This window comes from Polyodon spathula, chromosome 6 (genome assembly GCF_017654505.1).
Source record: "Polyodon spathula isolate WHYD16114869_AA chromosome 6, ASM1765450v1, whole genome shotgun sequence".
Taxonomy (NCBI): domain Eukaryota; kingdom Metazoa; phylum Chordata; class Actinopteri; order Acipenseriformes; family Polyodontidae; genus Polyodon; species Polyodon spathula.
This window is the reverse complement of record NC_054539.1, coordinates 63,474,077-63,490,806: the sequence shown is the minus strand read 5'-3', so window position 1 is coordinate 63,490,806 and position 16,730 is coordinate 63,474,077. Positions and strand designations below refer to the sequence as shown.

Here is a 16,730-nt window from a genome sequence, read left to right as displayed (position 1 = left end):
TAAATCAGATCTCCGGAGGAGAAAGTGGACTTTGCATCTTTACAAAAATGTTTAACAAGTTCACATAGAGTACAGATACAGTCCATAGACACCTTTTTAAAGAAAAGCCAAGTACAGTGCACTCAGTTTTATAAGAATTACTGATTTATGAATCAACAACATATATTGACTGGGACACAATTAATCCTATACTAACCATGCTAAAATACTTTTCCTGTAAGAATCAAGCAATCCGCTTATAAGAATAATTTCAGGGCAAACTGAATGCATGTAATATAATACTGTATAAAGTGCAATGTACAGCCAACAAAGCTGTTTTTTTTTATTTGAGCACATCACGCTGATTAGGCACGTACACAGTGTGTGCAGTATAATCCCTGGTCCGCAGTGACTCCCAGTAGAAAAAAAGCAAGTTGTGCAGTTTATGTGTGAGTCGACATGGCAGGTATTTTTTTTTTTTGTTCTGTTAGTGAAAATGTGTGTTAATAAAGTGAATACACATTCATTGAATACATACCGAGTACAGGAGTGTTATTGTGTGATGTGCATGTAGAGGGAGGGGGATTGCAGAGCTTTGCATCACCACTTAGTGAACAACTGTGAGATTTGCAATGCAAATAAAAAAAAGCTAGCCATAGATGCTTAAATACAGTGGTAGTCCTGACAATAGAACACTGTACTGTAATTTCATTTTAATTCTAATGTCATTACATGTAACACCATACGACAGTTAAACTAGGCATCCTCATGAGACGATCACTTCTCAAGTATACTGTAGTAAAATAGGATTCTGCAGCCTTGAGTAAACATAATCTTGATTATATAAATCTGCTTACCCACGAGGACTTGTTTTGATGTATTGTCCTCAGTGATTGAGCACCATTGTCATCTGTATACTGTATTTAAACTGCTGATGCGCGGAGGCACGCTTTTGCTAATTGTAATCATATCAGTCAGTTTTTAAGAATCAACCACTTATAAGAATCAAATCATCTGGGACGGATGTGATTCTTATAAATGGAGTGCACTCTAAATATATAATCTGTTACAATCAAAGAGCTTCCTTTTTTTCTCGCTATACCGTTGGTAAAACACATTGTATCAGGGATGGAAATAAGATTTCCATCTCATAGCAGTTTGAAGTGCCACCCTGAGATCTCCCCTTGCTCGGTGGTTTCGGTTCAGAAGATACAGACTCTGCAGTCTGATTGATTATGCTTTACCGTTGTGACACTACTTTATAGTTTTTGTTTTGAACATTTTAATGTTATAGTGCTACGTTAATTTATCATTTTGTGTCGTGTTTCACACTGGACACTCCCAATTTCTTACTTACAGAAATTATGTAAAGCCATTTATTTTAGTGGAATGTCACATGTTTATATATTTTTTTCCCCTTACAAATATGTTTTTTCATGATGTGCTTTTGCACGGCACATTGTAGCTTTAAAGTTTAATATTTGTTTTGCGAAAATATTTGAAATGACGAAACAGTGGACATACTGTAGCAACTTTGAATTGTATTTCACCAGTCAATAAATATGTGAACTGCACTTCTTGATTCTTTAGCGTGACTTTGTGCTGCACTCTACCTTTGTATTTTAAGCATGCCTAATTGTTAACGTAATCTATCTACCTAATGTTATTAATGCCTGGAATTTCACCCCTGTCTGAGTGAATGCCATCCCCAACCCCACCTATTGTCTATTATATTTAATGAAATATAGGGTTCAATTTTGCACAGTGTCATCTAGAAAATCATTTGGATTAGAGTGCATTGAGCCAATTACAACTAATTGTTTTAATGTTCATGAGAAAATAAGCAAGACTTGATAATAACAGTTTCACTGTTTTCAATTAGATTACGAGAAAATGTACCTCGGGCCATTGCTTCCATTACATAAACAAATCAAAAGCAGTTGACCAAACATGCCAGGACCACCTATTTTGTATGTTTCTGGGTGGATCAATTTAACTACTAGAAGAATTAATTGTGGCTAATTTTCAAGTTTGCCACTATTCTCTAAATGATTACATTATTTTCTGTAAATGAACCACATTTCCTCAAATGCAGACCACACAAAATAAAAGAAATGGGCAAAAAATCTTTACTGCAAGATTTGCTTGCTGTATTTAATCCTTCTTGGAAAACAGGGCAATTACACCAACAATAGTTCAGCTTTTCCCTTGTTTAATCAATGCTGTAATTGGTATTAAGTAATCAATATATGGTATTCATTCCCACATTTAATCCATTAACTCTAATCTTGTTTTTACACCGAACATACACTGTGTAAGGCAAATACTATACATCACTGCAGAAGTCGGAATACTAGACTATCTAGCGAAATTGTTCATTGCACACATAAATTAAAAGGCAATTTTTTCCACCACGCTTAATGGTTAGCTCTCAATTTAAGGCATTAGAATAATTAAAATCCCTTAAAAAAATGTTTCATTATGTTTATCTCAAATTCAGCACAGTATTATTTTTTACACCTCAGAAAATCCTAAATACATGACATAATGCACAGAGCAATTATTACTTATCCAATTCACTGAAATATAACAACACTTGGATGGATTTGTATTATTTTTTGCCAGCAATGCACAATTATGGAACTCCATAATTCTTATTTTGTGAGTCCCACCATCACTTCACTTAAATCCCACAGGTTCCTTGCAACTGAATCATCTACTGCTTTTGGCAATAACTCCTCCTCTTTGCAGTTTGCAAAACACTTTCCAGAGACCCCCTCTGCATCTGGAGAACAGGCTAAATAAATCGAGGACTGGGCACCTTCTAGTGGGGTTTTAAAGAATGCCCAAGATGCTAAATTGAATAGAGGCTTGGCAAGCAAAGAAATATTAATATGCCTACCCAGGTTTGTTCTAACTATTCCCGGAGTCAGACCATTTACAGTTCCTCCGGTTTCTTCCAAGCGTTTCGCCAGTTCATAACTGAATAACAAATTGGCAAGCTTACTCCTGCTGTAGGCAAAGCTTTTGCTATAATTCTGCTCATTGTTTAGGTCATCAAAGTTGATCTCCCCATATTTGTAAAGAGTGGAAGACACCACCACGATCCTGCTGGGGGCAGACTTCTTTAGGAGATCAAGGAGAAGGTGGGTCAGAAGGAAATGTCCCTAATGATTAACGCCTAACTGCATCTTAAACCCATCTTCTGTTTTTGTATGTGGGCACTGGTAGATTCCAGCATTATTTATAAGAACATATAATCTTGATTCTTTCTGCAAAATCAAAATCAAATGAAACATTATTTATGTATGACATCTAAACTTGTACATATCCAAGTGTTTAATACAGATGGTAATGTAAGTGGATGAACTGGTTGTGTACTTTGTTTAGTTTATTTTACCACTGGTTTCACAGACCCTGATTAGCACTAGTCATGGACTACCTTACTTAAGATAACATTAGGTAGTCTGTGACATTAGTGTGAATTCTGGAAACAAGACACTGAAGGTTTAGCAGCTTTACTCTTTCTATTGTAATGTAACTGTCACTGTGGCTTCTAATGCTGGTCTTTGGCTAATATATATATATATATATATATATATATATATATATATATATATATATATATATATATATATATATATATATATACACACACCATGTTATTTATGCTTATGACTCACCACAGCAAAAAACCATACCATGTTATTTATGCTTAAGACTCACCACAGCAAAAAACAATGTTGGGCCCGTAATAACAAAACGTTTTTAAAAATGTATCATTCATTTCGAACATTTTAATTCCAGTGTGTTTAATTTAGAAGATACCAATATGCCAGTAAGGACTCCCACTTAAACTGCAGAACAGATTGACTCCAGCATTGAAAGATCTTAAACCTGCAGACCAAAACTGAAAGCATATGGTTATAGAAAAAAGTTCAGTATTGGTGCCCTATGCTTATTATACAATAATTCAAGGTAACAGATTAAGGACAAGTATTTAGTAAACTTTAACCACCTTTTAGTCAAATAAAAAACAAAAGACACATTTTTTTTGTAATTTCATAAACAACCTTTATATAAAAAATGTAACAAAGTATTAGCTTATGACAAAAGTATCTACACTCCTGCCTTAGTATTTCACATGTTTTTATTAAGGATTTCAGATAATTATGATAATTTTTATTCAGTATACACATACATCTCGATAAAATTGGGGACCATTCTGTCTTGCATATTTCCTTCAGCTCAGACATATTGGATACACAATGATTGGCTACAGCTTTTTTCAGTTCAGTCGAAAGCATTTCTGTTGGATGGAGATTTGCCGATTGTGAAGGCAACTGCAGAGCATTCATCTTCGTTTTCTTCAAGAATTCAAGAGTTGACTTGGCCGTATGCTTTGACTTAACCGTCTGCCAATAGCCGATGAACAGATAGTATCATTGTACTTTGTTGAATGTTTTAATACATGGCTACATTCATTCGATCTTCAATCACATAAATCTCCAGTCCCTGAACTGCTAAACTGTTCCCACACCACAACATGATCAAACCACCACCATGTTTAACTGTGAATACAGGGTTTTCTCATTGCAGACTTTCCCTTTTTTTACTCCAAACATACTTTGGTCTGTTTTGGGGTAAAAGTTATTTTTTAGTCTCATTGGGCCAGAGAATTATGTTGAAGAATGCTTCAGGTTCCTGTTCAAATTTTATATGGTTTGTTTTATCACTTTAATTTAAAAGTGGTTTGCAGTGAGGCCTACATTATACATGTCTTATGTGTTCAGGTGCCTTTGTACAGTTCTTTCATGCACTATTATGCCTGATGCTTCTAAATCTTACTTTAAGTCCTTGGCTGTTAATCATGGATTTATTTAGCTGCTCGGACGATTCTTCTACCTACTTTTCCTGTAATTTTCTTTGAACGTCCACTTCTTTCAAACGTGAATCCAACTCCTTTGTCTTGATCATCAACTACTGTGTTGCCAAAATGTTTCTCCTCAACATATGTTGGACATAATCTATTTTTCTGGCAACTGACTTTGTAATTCAGCTTACTTACAGTGTAATAGTTTTCAACCAATGAATATATGTTTTGATTAGTTCCATTACATTTTTACAGACTTTTAATATTAAGCTACCAATACTTTTGCCATGAACAAATATCTATTTGAAACTGCTTAAGTGCTTTTGTTGTTTTATAAAGATGGTTTATTAAACTACCAGAAAGTATGTATTTTGGCCTCTGTCGTATTAATTACTGACCAATGTTCACTAAATGCTTGTATTGAACAGGTTTTTTTTTTTTTTTAATGATATTGTGTAATGTGCCAACACTTTTCTCTGTGACTGCAAGTACTCTATATTGTTGTACTCATTTTTTTCTTTATATCATAGTTATAATTACTTTTTTTGTTTGCTATTTTTTTGTTTCGGTTTGATTGGATACTACATTTCAAAAGTAGTATATTTTATTGTCTATTATTGTCAACTAGGGGTGCTGGGGGTGCGGCACCACCCCTTGGCTTTGCATGGCTTCCATCATATACACGGGTCAGATTTGTTCAATGGCTTTCAGCACCCCCACTTTAACAATTGTTCCAGTGCCACTGCCTTCATTTGATTATGTTGGTATCATAACAATATTGTTTTCTGTTGTTAATATGACATATGAGGTTAAGCCCTTTCATAAGCACTGGGCGAGGTGGACTTTAGTTTGAGTATCAAAAGAGTGAAAGGAAATCTATTCATTTCCCAGAACAATCTCTGGGCACAAGAATGGGAAAATGCACGTTCTCTAATTTACCAAAATAAACACTTTTAGGGCGTGTTTACCTCAGTGTCTTACAAAATAAAGTTGTATACACATATTTTTACAGTTATGGTCCTGTATCTAATTTAATCAGACTACGTTGTAGTCTACTGCTAGTACACTATTTTTCAACAGCGGTAAAGTTAGCGTGACGTTCGATATTCGTTTGATATTCGACTCCCGCTAACCGGACATGAATGCAAATGGTTTTATCTCCTCAACCACAGCAGCTAGCCTTTTCAAACCAACTTTAATGCGAAGCAGAGCAGTTGTAAATTGTTTCACAAGCTCTCTTTTACATGTGAATCAAACAAATACGTTGTGAAAAACAGTAACAAATGCACATACATACACAGCCTGCCAGCCACGCATAAAATGGCTTTACCTCACCAACCACAGTAGCTAGCGCATCCAAACCAACTTTCATTTAAAGGAGACCACATGTGAATTGTTTCACAATCTCTGTTTTACCTGTGAAGCCTAAGAATAATTTGTGAAATACAATAACACATCGCATATACACACCACCGTCCCATCATCAATTAAAAGTGATTGATATCCCCAACCAAGTAGCTACCATTTTCAAGAGAACTTTAATTTAAAGTTTAAATTAGACCAGTTGGCAGCACGAGATAGGTAGGCTAAGTGTGCATATACGCGGTATGTTATTGTTTTTCATAAATTCTTCTTCGTATTCACGCGTAAAAGAGAGGATGTGAAATAATTTACAATTGGTCTTCTTTAAAGTTGATTTCAGCGCTCTAGCTACTGTGGTTAGGGAGATAAATCTATGGTGCATATAAGCGATATGTTATTGTTTTTCACAAATTATTATTATGATTAAAATGTAAAACAGAAGCTGTGAAACAATTCACAACTGGTATTCTTTAAATTTAAAGTTGTTTTGAAAATGGTAGCTGCTATGTTTGGGGATATCAAGCACTTTCAATTGACGCTGGGACGGTGGTGTGTATATGCGATATGTTACTGTATTTCACAAATTAGACTGAAACAATTTCCATTTGGCCTCCTTTAATTAAAGTTGGTTTGAACACTGTAGCTGTTGTGGTTGAGGAGATAAAGGCCCTTTACGCGTGTCAGGTAGGCTGTGTACGTATATGCGGTATATTACTGTTTTTCGACATTTATTTGTTTGATTAAATAAATAAATAGATACTCAGAAAAACTACAAGTCCCAAAAGCCTTTGCGAGGAGTTACAAAATGTTGCCGCGGAAAAGAGGCTGGCCCAGAGCAGGGGAAGAAGTAATCTGGAGCTAGTGTCCTTGAAAACGGCCATACTCTTCTAAGTAGATGTAGTACACATATCATTTCGTTGCCTCCACTGAAGTGCCCATTTCGAATGCTATGCATGCTAATTAGTTTAGTGTGAAATCGGTTTTGCACTGGCATTATTCCAAAAATGTAACAGTTTTCTAGAAGTAACATTGAGTAGGATATTTTTTAGTGCAACTTTGACTTGCCTTTAAAAAACAACAAAAAAAAAACAAAACAAAAACAGATAATTAAAATGTGAAACACATTATAAAAAGAAACTATAAGCCATTTACAGTTATAATGATGCATGTCATATGAGGTGATAAACGTTGGTTTTTGAACAAGGTACTGTACTGTTCAGTTTTGCATTGCTCCAACACTTGTCTCCTATAATCCAGGGGATGCTTTCAAGCCTCCTGGATTCGGTGTTCTAAAATTTTTTAAAAATCTAACCCTGGTTTATCCTGGTGGGGTATTGGTTGTAGACATATTTAATCACTAATGGCTGATTGGTTCTCAAATAGCCGGTAGGAACGGTACTATCTCTTTATATTTGCATCATGGATATTCAGCATCCATATGGGGATAAAAGTGAAAACAGTAAAATTATATTTACCACACAGATTGTACTTCAAACCAGCTTTATTGCAGTAAAAAGATATAAGGAAAAAATCAAACTGACAGCAATATTTATCCAGCACACATACTATCTATCATTCAGAATATAGTACTGCACATAAACATGAGCTACATTCTCCACCAAGCAACCACAATACAAAACTTAGAAAAATAAAGTGTTGAATACAACATAGATTTTTAGATGTGGTTCAGCTGATGAGAAACTGTTTAACAAAAAATTATAAGAAACGTAAGTGTGTTACAAACTTAAATTTATTGTAACACCTGTGTTAAGTAATTTCCAGCTTTTACTGTCGTACACCTGTATTTTCTGGGTTAAGAACTAACATCCCAATTCTTTGATGTATGACAATAACCCCCCCCCCCCCCCCCCCCCCCCCCCCCCACAGTTTTCAATTTTAAAGTATTTATTCCCAGTATGTTAAAACATAATTAAACAAACTATGGAACATTTTTACAACTTTTAACATATCCTAATTTTGTTTAAATGCTAATTATTATTATTATTATTATTATTTCTTTCACATTCAAAAAAAAATAATTAAAAGGGGCAAGTGAACTGCACATTAACACATGATGCATACATACATCCTTAAAATGTACAATTTGCATTTGCTAACAAGAAACTGCAGACAAACGTTTTGTTTCTTCACCAACAGAAGTCATTTCTTTTCATGGTATAAAAAGGCAGACAGTACAACATACCATCATGCACTGAAATCTGTATCACCCTGCTGACAATTCACAAACTTCCAACTAAAAACCTGTTTCAGCATTATGAGGCAAGATTCACTCAGTTTACTAAATTGGGGCACAAAGAACAGTTAAGGACATAAGAAGAACATAAGAAAGTTTACAAACAAGAGGAGGCCATTCGGCCCATATTGCTCGTTTGGTTGTTAGTAGCTTATTGATCCCAGAATCTCATCAAGCAGCTTCTTGATGGATCCCAGGGTGTCAGCTTCAACAACATTACTGAGGAGTTGATTCCAGACCCTCACGATTCTCTGTGTAAAAAAGTGCCTTTTCTGTTCTCAATGCCCCTTTGTCTAATCTCCATTTCTGACCCCTGGTCCTTGTTTCTTTTTTCAGGTCGAAAAAAAACCTAAGTAGTGCAGTAAGAAATTACCACATTGTGATGTATTCTAGACAATAAAAAAATAAATAAAAAAAACTCTAAAAAAACTCCATGTATAGCAGACTAGCTGAACTACTGAACGACTGTAGACAAACTGTAAAAAAAAATAAAAATAATGTAGGGACACACACCAGGAAGAATTTACCGTGGTTGGGTGGTCTCATTATCAGCACAAATTATTCCCCCATTTAGTATTTCAGCAAAGAAACACTTTGTATGAGGTATAATATTTCTGTAAACCAAGTGAACAAACTTGCCTTTCTGTTTTTGTGTGTATTTTTATATATCTATATATTAGTATTTTGTGTATCTCTATAAAAATATGTTCTAAGGAACAGAGTCAATGTAAACCTGTTACTAAGTGTATTTTTCTTAGTGATATGACTGTCACCCACATATATGTGTCAAAAAGGTAACAAATAGACAGTGGGAGAAAGCTATCCGAGTATAGACTTCATGGAATCTATTCAACCGACCTGAACTATTCCTGATGTATCTTTGGCTATTAACACAAACAGATGGCTCACTATGTTAAAATGCATGGTGTTGCAGCATTGTACTGTGCAACCTGCACTAAAGCACAAACAGACAGCATGATATACTGTGTGTATACTGTTTTAATATATGATATTTTTAGGGCTTTAGAATAAACACATCCTTTTGTGTATGTTATGCACAAGTTCTTTTGTCCAATATTTATGCCTCTAAATAGAGAAGCAGCATACCCCTAGTATGCTAGACATCATGGACAGAGGATCTGCAAATGTAATATGCACAGAGGGACTTTTGTAACTGTTGCTTGCATTGTGGTTTGGAACACTTCTACAACTTATATTGTCATGGGCTTCCCAATGGATATTTTTGCTTTATAATGCAGATTGATAAGGCAGCTAAATCATTTACATCACCTTGTCAAGGTTGTGTTTTTAAATCCAAAGTAACTACGTTAACCGAAATGTCAGGAGGATAAAATTAAGTTTAAAAGCTGTTTTCCCACTTAACACCAGTAGAGAATATAATTGTTGCTTCTACCAATCTCCGAATCATTAACCTACACCCTTGGTCTGTCACTTCTTAGGACTCTCCTCTTTAAGCTTGCCCTTGTTGTACTTCTGACCAATTCCATAAGGCACATGTGCAGCAATGGTACCCAGCTGTTGAGCACCTTCAATGTGGAACATTTGATCATCAAAGAAGATATGAGGGCGGATCTTTTCCAGAAGCGGCCCCTTGGGGGCCCCAGCCAGGAAAAGTGCCTCATCAATCTCCAAGCCCCAGCTCCTCAGGGTCTTGAGGGCTCTGGCCCCTGAACTTGCAGCACTCCTTGCAGTCACCAGGTAGGTCCTGATTGGGCAGTCCATACGCTCATTTTTTGCGTAGAATTTTCGCTGGAGTTTTCCCAGAGCCTCCAGAAAGCATTTCAGGGGACCCTAAAAAAAATGAAAAGTTCTTTAGTTAAACATAGAACTGCATATACATGTTTATTTTTTTTTTTTCTCAAATTACAGTCTGAGGTTTTAAATGATGCTTTAATTGTATTCTAAACCCTGCTAAGTCTTCAGTAGAAAAAAAATAACAGTGAGACAATATTATTATTTATTTCTTAGCACATGCCCTTACCCAGGACGACACGCTTTTTATGCCAGATACCTTACTTATGGAATTGAACCCAACTGGTCAATTTTAATGCTCAACTGAATAAGACTGCATTCACGCTAGGGTCAGTTTCAAACAGACTCTGTCTGGTTCGATTAATTCGAAACAATGTATCAATAGGTTAGTTTAGGCTGGCACAAATATTCCGGATCGAGAGGATAAGTGCCAGTGTAGACACTACTGAGCATGTTCCAGAATCTGTCCTCAGATGTTCAGTTCATATTCTAGACTAAGAGGAAAGAGGATGGATTCTGGTGCTTTTTTTTCAGTGTAAATGGGCTGAGAATGATTTCTGGAAAGATTGTGGAACTCGAACTCCAACTTGTAGCGTCTAAAAAAGTAAGTGAAATGCATTTCTATATTTTTTTTTATATTAAGTATTGATAAAATGTTTGATATAGCAATTAACAGTGGTGGCTGCATGTGTTTTTGTTGTGTAGTTTACATTTTTCGATGTGTAGCGATTACTGGCTAAACCTAATTGTTTTGTATTGCAGATTTTGGAAATAATGTCTTAAGGACGCTTGTGCAACTTCACTGATGAGAAAGCAGGTTTTAATATTTATCTGGAGCGATGACAGGATCCATCGAGCACTAAATGGGCAGCAGAAAAATCTGTCACTACAGTTGTCACTACAGCAGGGCGTCAGCTTCTTTTTTTTTTTTCTTTTCCCCTCAAAGTACTCACGCTCAGAGTCTGCTCCTGCGAGAAGTGCCCCCCGCTGTTTCAAGCGAGTGTAAACACACCGTTCCGGTACAGATTGTCCCAGAATCTTATCGGAAAGATTACGGGACACTTGTGTAAACGCACCCGTGCTTGCTGTTCACACTTATCTACAAGCAAAGAGACGAGTTTGCTTGGATGCAAAATTAACAATTTTACTGTTTCTGAATGGGACAAAAAATTAAGGCTGAAAACTGTGACAATCGCAGCTTTCCCAGGACGTCTGGTAACCCTAATATAGTTTCCAAAGACATTTTTTAGTTTTTTGCTCTACTTGTTTCCTCAGAAAATGAACTAAACTACATACAAATTGTTTACTTCCTAGTCAGCTTACCTTGTATAGTTTGTTTCCTATGTGCAAAAGGACGGAGTCCAGCAGCTGTTCAAGACGTTTAGCAAGCAAACCAAACTTGGTCTGGTTCAACCCGTTAGACCATTATACAGGTCTAAACACATAAGCCAATTAAGTGCTTTAACAAGACCCACTTACTGGTTTATTTTAGATCCATTTGAAACCAGTTGATAAACTATGAAACCAGTCTATGTTGATATACAAACCAGTTTATGTTACAACTGACGCAATGTGTTTACTGTTGTTGAATTAAAATAAATGTACTTTACCTGTGCTAGAGGTTTGTTCTCAAAATCTTTCTCGTGTTCAAAAAATTTGTCTAATCCATGTTCCTTCACAATTTGTTCTGATTCATCAGAGAAGAGAACAGCATCCCCATCAAAAGCAATCCTCAGCTGATTATTATGCAGTTGGACTTCTTTTTCAACATTGAACATGGTGGCAGCTGCAAAACCTGCAGAAAAGGAGATACACTGTTACTCTTCATGAGGCCATTTGCCAGCCATTCTGCCATGGATTCTGGCCTGGTCTATCTCAGAAGCTAAGCAGACTGGCAACTGCCACAGTCTCCATACTTGGGAGGTTGTTGCTACAATTGTTGGGTTACTGCAAATTATTACTGCAAATTATAAAATTTAACTAATTACTTCAATGGTGACTGTAAAGGGACTGTTAATTGTGAAACAGTTTTGAGCTGTGTTACTACATACTGTGGGTGTAATCACACAGCCCCCTCTCCTGAGGAATTTTCTTCCTTTGCTTCATAGATGGGTGTGGGTTGCCAATGTAAAACACAGAAAGACCAATATTTGAGGGCAGTCTATAAATTATTCAGATCCCTCTTGATGAACCAATCACTTTTTGCTTTTGCTGTTTTCACATTCAGATGCTTCTGACAGGAGATGCGAATAACAATGGTAACATTTAAGCAGGGATTTAGCTGGGTGCAGTCGTACAACTAGTAGTCTTGTAAAGTGTTAATTAATAAATTAAATTTAAATTGTTTTACTTTAACTGATGAGGAAGTACAGCTAGGTGGTACATTTAGTGGAGGTGAAGTGGCTAAAGCGAGGTTATGTACCATTTCTGCTCAATTACATGGGTCAATATTTGCTGCTTGAGCATTACAAGAAGTCTTTTGTGGTTTAGCTGTGTAAAGGTCTGTCAGACTATTTCCAGTTTACACTGTAAGCAATATACTTTTAGGTGTATTTCAATAATAGATGGCTTTTAATGATGATGATGAATAACATTAACAACAACATCACCACCACCATTGTTTTGGTTTCAGCAAGATTATAGTCCCTGTAAATTATACATTTTAACAGATCTTTCCTGGGGAATACTGCAAAAGGATACTTCAAACTGAAACTTTTGCATACCTTCTTCTATCGCCTCCTTTACTTTTTCAGAATCATTTGAGAGGTAGAGGTTGGTCAGGTAAGCCTTTAGGTAACCAATGGGACTTTTTCCACCAGTCATACAGAATCTCTCAATTGTTAAATCTATAACAGACAAAACAAAGACAAATTAGTGTGTGCAACAACAGAAACTAAAATGACTATATTCTGTTGACGTGGTTTATATGAGAAACAAAAGAGGATGGCTGATTGTTTAACTGTACTAAATACTGATGACTAATAAAATATTTATTTATTCCTCGCCATATTCACGTGGAAAACACTTCAGCATGTCCTTCTGTCTTCTAAGACCATATATTAACCCCCTCCTCTGTTAATAAAAGGTCATTTTAGAAGGTGGGGGGCTGGGCATGACTCATAAGGCCTCTCTCAAGTTGGACCAATAAATAAATAAATAAAGAAGAACCACATTATTTTTCCATTAACAAATTCTTACTAGTTATGTTTGATGTCAATATATTTGATTTTATTTATTACATTACTTGAGAAGAAGAAGAAGAAGAAGAAGAAGAAGAAGAAGAAGAAGAAGAAGAAGAAGAAGAAGAAGAAGAAGAAGAAGAATGCTCCATAGTTATGGATCAGTTAGACAGGTTGAAATTCATAGCATCTGTCAATACTGTATGTGTTGGCCACTTCCTGGAAAAAGGATATAAAATAAACTCTCATGTTTATCATGATCTATCTAGACTGACATTACTTCTAATGGTGAGTATTAAGTTTAAGGACCAAAACAGAAGCAAATCTGTTTTGATTACACATAAGGAAAATCTCTTGCCAATAGCTTGTGAGCAAATATATCAGTCACATCTCAGCCAAAGTAATCAGCTGCTACAGATTGTGTTTGTTCCCATGCAAGCATCTTATCATCTTTACAAATAGTTAGTTGCTTGTGCACCTTCACCTTGTGTGTTACCTGTGACATATTTTGTGAAAAAGGTGTGGTCCAGACTCATCTGATTTATGACACTTGTTAAATAAGTGCTGACATTGCTGCCATACAGGCTCCCTCCTAGGAGCTACACAATTAGTCAAAGGGTTAACTAGTATGAAAATATAATATTTTAGGTTACTGCATCTGGTTATACGGACCTTGCTACACACCTAAATAAGGAGCTGGCTCTAAGACTTAAGGTCTCGACACACCGGACGTAATAAGATCTGTCCTGTGATAAAATGCTACTTTTGCTGTGACACTACCTTTCACACCAGTGGTGACAGACCCGCACGCAATGTGAAACGTGACTCTCCTCTGATTGTATTGTCAGCTGTAAAAAAATTGCACATATGATAGTCCTGTTATACAGCTAATACAAATGTAGAATACATAATAGCTTTTCAGAACACTTATTTCCGGCAAACGAATCATACACACCAGCTATATCCAGTTCCCTGGAAATGGACTGCCAGATGTTCTCCCTTATTGCTGTATCTTTATAATTTCTGTGTCCTTTATTGTACAGCTCCGCATATTTTGATACTGCAATAATCATTTTTCTTCCACCATTGGTTACTGAAGGCATGCATGGGAAGCTGTTCCTCATTTGTCAGTTTCCTAGCTGCTGCATGTCAAAATTGCAAAAATAGCCACCAATCCTATTTTTTCCACATCGCTTCAGTGTTGCCTGTCACATTGCAGGCAGTGTAAACGGCTTGTATAAAAAATGCACGTTTTCCTTTTTTTTGTACGACACATTCACTTGTCGCATCACGTTTGGTGTGTAAAGGCCTTAGTCTTTTACTAAGGAAGGAAAATATTCAGTCTGAAGAATGAATCAGGTGTATGTTGTAACACAAAAAGCTACTGTTTATATTAACTGAATAGACCCACCCAAGGGATTTAACCTTTGATTTATATACGTACTATAATGGTTGATGCTGTTAATGAGCCGCACTCCAACCTGGGCGTGGTTGTTAGTCATCAGAACAACATCAAACAATTCTTCGCTATCAGGATAGAGTTCCCGTAAGCGGGCATTAACTGTCATTACTGCCTGTAAAAAAGACAAATGCATACCATGTAAAGGAGTTACTACTGCTAAACCTGCCCATTACTGTTAAAAAAAAATAATGCAATTATGCTGTTTGCTGTTTTCCTTCCAAAATGTAATAAATATGGCCAATTTATATCATCAATTTAGATTCCTCATTAAGATGTAAAGTGCAGTACAGTACTGTTCATATTAATGGTTCATTTATACCTCCCACTAGCTTTAGTGCTATTTTTTCATGCTAGCAGTGTTTAATTTTTATGGAGATAAATAAAGGAAAGGTTACTTGCCAATGCTTTTGATATGACTGTACAGTTAGTTTAGGTGGACTTTCAGTTTCTACTGATCAATCACAGTATTCAGATTACATATTTTTTGCAGTACAAAAATAGACTTGTACGGTCCTAGATATAATTTTACATGAAACATGTAAGTTGTTATGCATTCAATACAGTGCCCTACTGACATGTTTGGGAATCACTGTAGAAGCTGTATAATAGGACATTGTGTTTTTCCTTCGTTCCAAAAACAACAAAAATGCCATACTAGGTCTACTTCTGACGGGTCTTGACAACCACATATGGGCGTGAACTGGAGAGAATTTGGGAATGCATTCATGGTTTACATTAAACCAATTTTTAAAGAACTAAGCCTAATTTTAATAAAAGAAAGTGCTGAACTAAGATCTGTAAAAATCGAGGCCTATCTATTCTATTCACCTGCTGACGTTGGACATTTGCAGCTTAATAAAAGTTACAAATATGCCAGCGTCTGCTTGCGCATTTAGACAGATGTGAAAGATAATACAACAAGTACAACAAAACGGGATGCTATATAAGATATCAATGAAGTATAGGAAGCACATACTATCGTAGTCCTGGCTGCACCAACCTACCTTTACAAACGGAAACGCTGCTCCTGGCATCAGGGGCTCATTTTCGTGTTCCAGTTGGTACGCCACGTATTTTTCCAAACCTTTGTCTTCGTAGAATTGTCTTTCTTTGACCATGTTGAACAGTGTCCGTGAAGATACAGCGATCGTAACAGCATTTTGAGGTTTGGGCTGTATTAGTGGGGGTAATTGGAACAAAACAAAGTGATACGATACTGTATACTTTCCTAAAAGAAAAAGTCACCGTTTTGAATTAAAGCAAACAAACCAAAAAATATGCGCTATAAATAATAACGTAATGTTGTTTAAACTTACAGGTCTGGGTCTCTTTTTAGACCCTAGGTTTTCATAGAAAGCCTTAGCGGCAGTCCAGTCGTGGTCTTCTTTCTGATTTGTGTTACTCACAACGTCATCCTTTTTATTGACCTTCGCTGCTTTAACTTCGGCCATTATTGAGTACTGATCAATGCTTAAAAAATATTATAGACGTTAACTGTATAGCAAGATGACGCCAAACTAGTTATGAAAATTGCGGAAATGCTAATGTACATTCCTGAGAAAGGCGTTCCTTTATCATCCACAATGCCGGCTGCTCAAGGTGGGCAGGTCAAAGCAAGAAGCTGTGTTCAGCCACGAAGATTCTTGCAAATCTTGCATAGATCTGAGACAAAGTTTATTTTTCACGGACGCCTGAAAAAATGCATCTACAGATTAATTATTTTACACTGAAGTGTAACCTTAAGTACACCTCTATAAAATTGTTTGTAAAGGTAGCATAATAATAATAATAATAATAATAATAATAATAATAATAATAATAATAATAATAATAAGTGTAGGAATCCTT

The 16,730-nt window shown here is 36.0% G+C and overlaps 1 protein-coding gene and 1 pseudogene across 1 annotated transcript; both read right to left on the bottom strand.

The window, feature by feature from the left end:
* Window positions 1–2,633: 2,633 nt before the first annotated feature.
* On the bottom strand, window positions 2,634–8,692 carry LOC121317454 (annotated as a pseudogene).
* A 65-nt stretch (window positions 8,693–8,757) lies between these two features.
* On the bottom strand, window positions 8,758–16,442 carry LOC121317453 (cytosolic 5'-nucleotidase 1A-like). Its single transcript, XM_041253407.1, has 6 exons — window positions 16,199–16,442; window positions 15,887–16,054; window positions 14,865–14,994; window positions 12,965–13,087; window positions 11,852–12,036; window positions 8,758–10,280 (listed from the first exon to the last, which is right to left on the bottom strand). Exons 1-6 carry the CDS (start codon window positions 16,331–16,333, stop codon window positions 9,918–9,920), a joined length of 1,104 nt encoding a protein of 367 aa, XP_041109341.1. The 5' UTR covers window positions 16,334–16,442; the 3' UTR covers window positions 8,758–9,917.
* Between the last annotated feature and the right edge of the window lie 288 nt (window positions 16,443–16,730).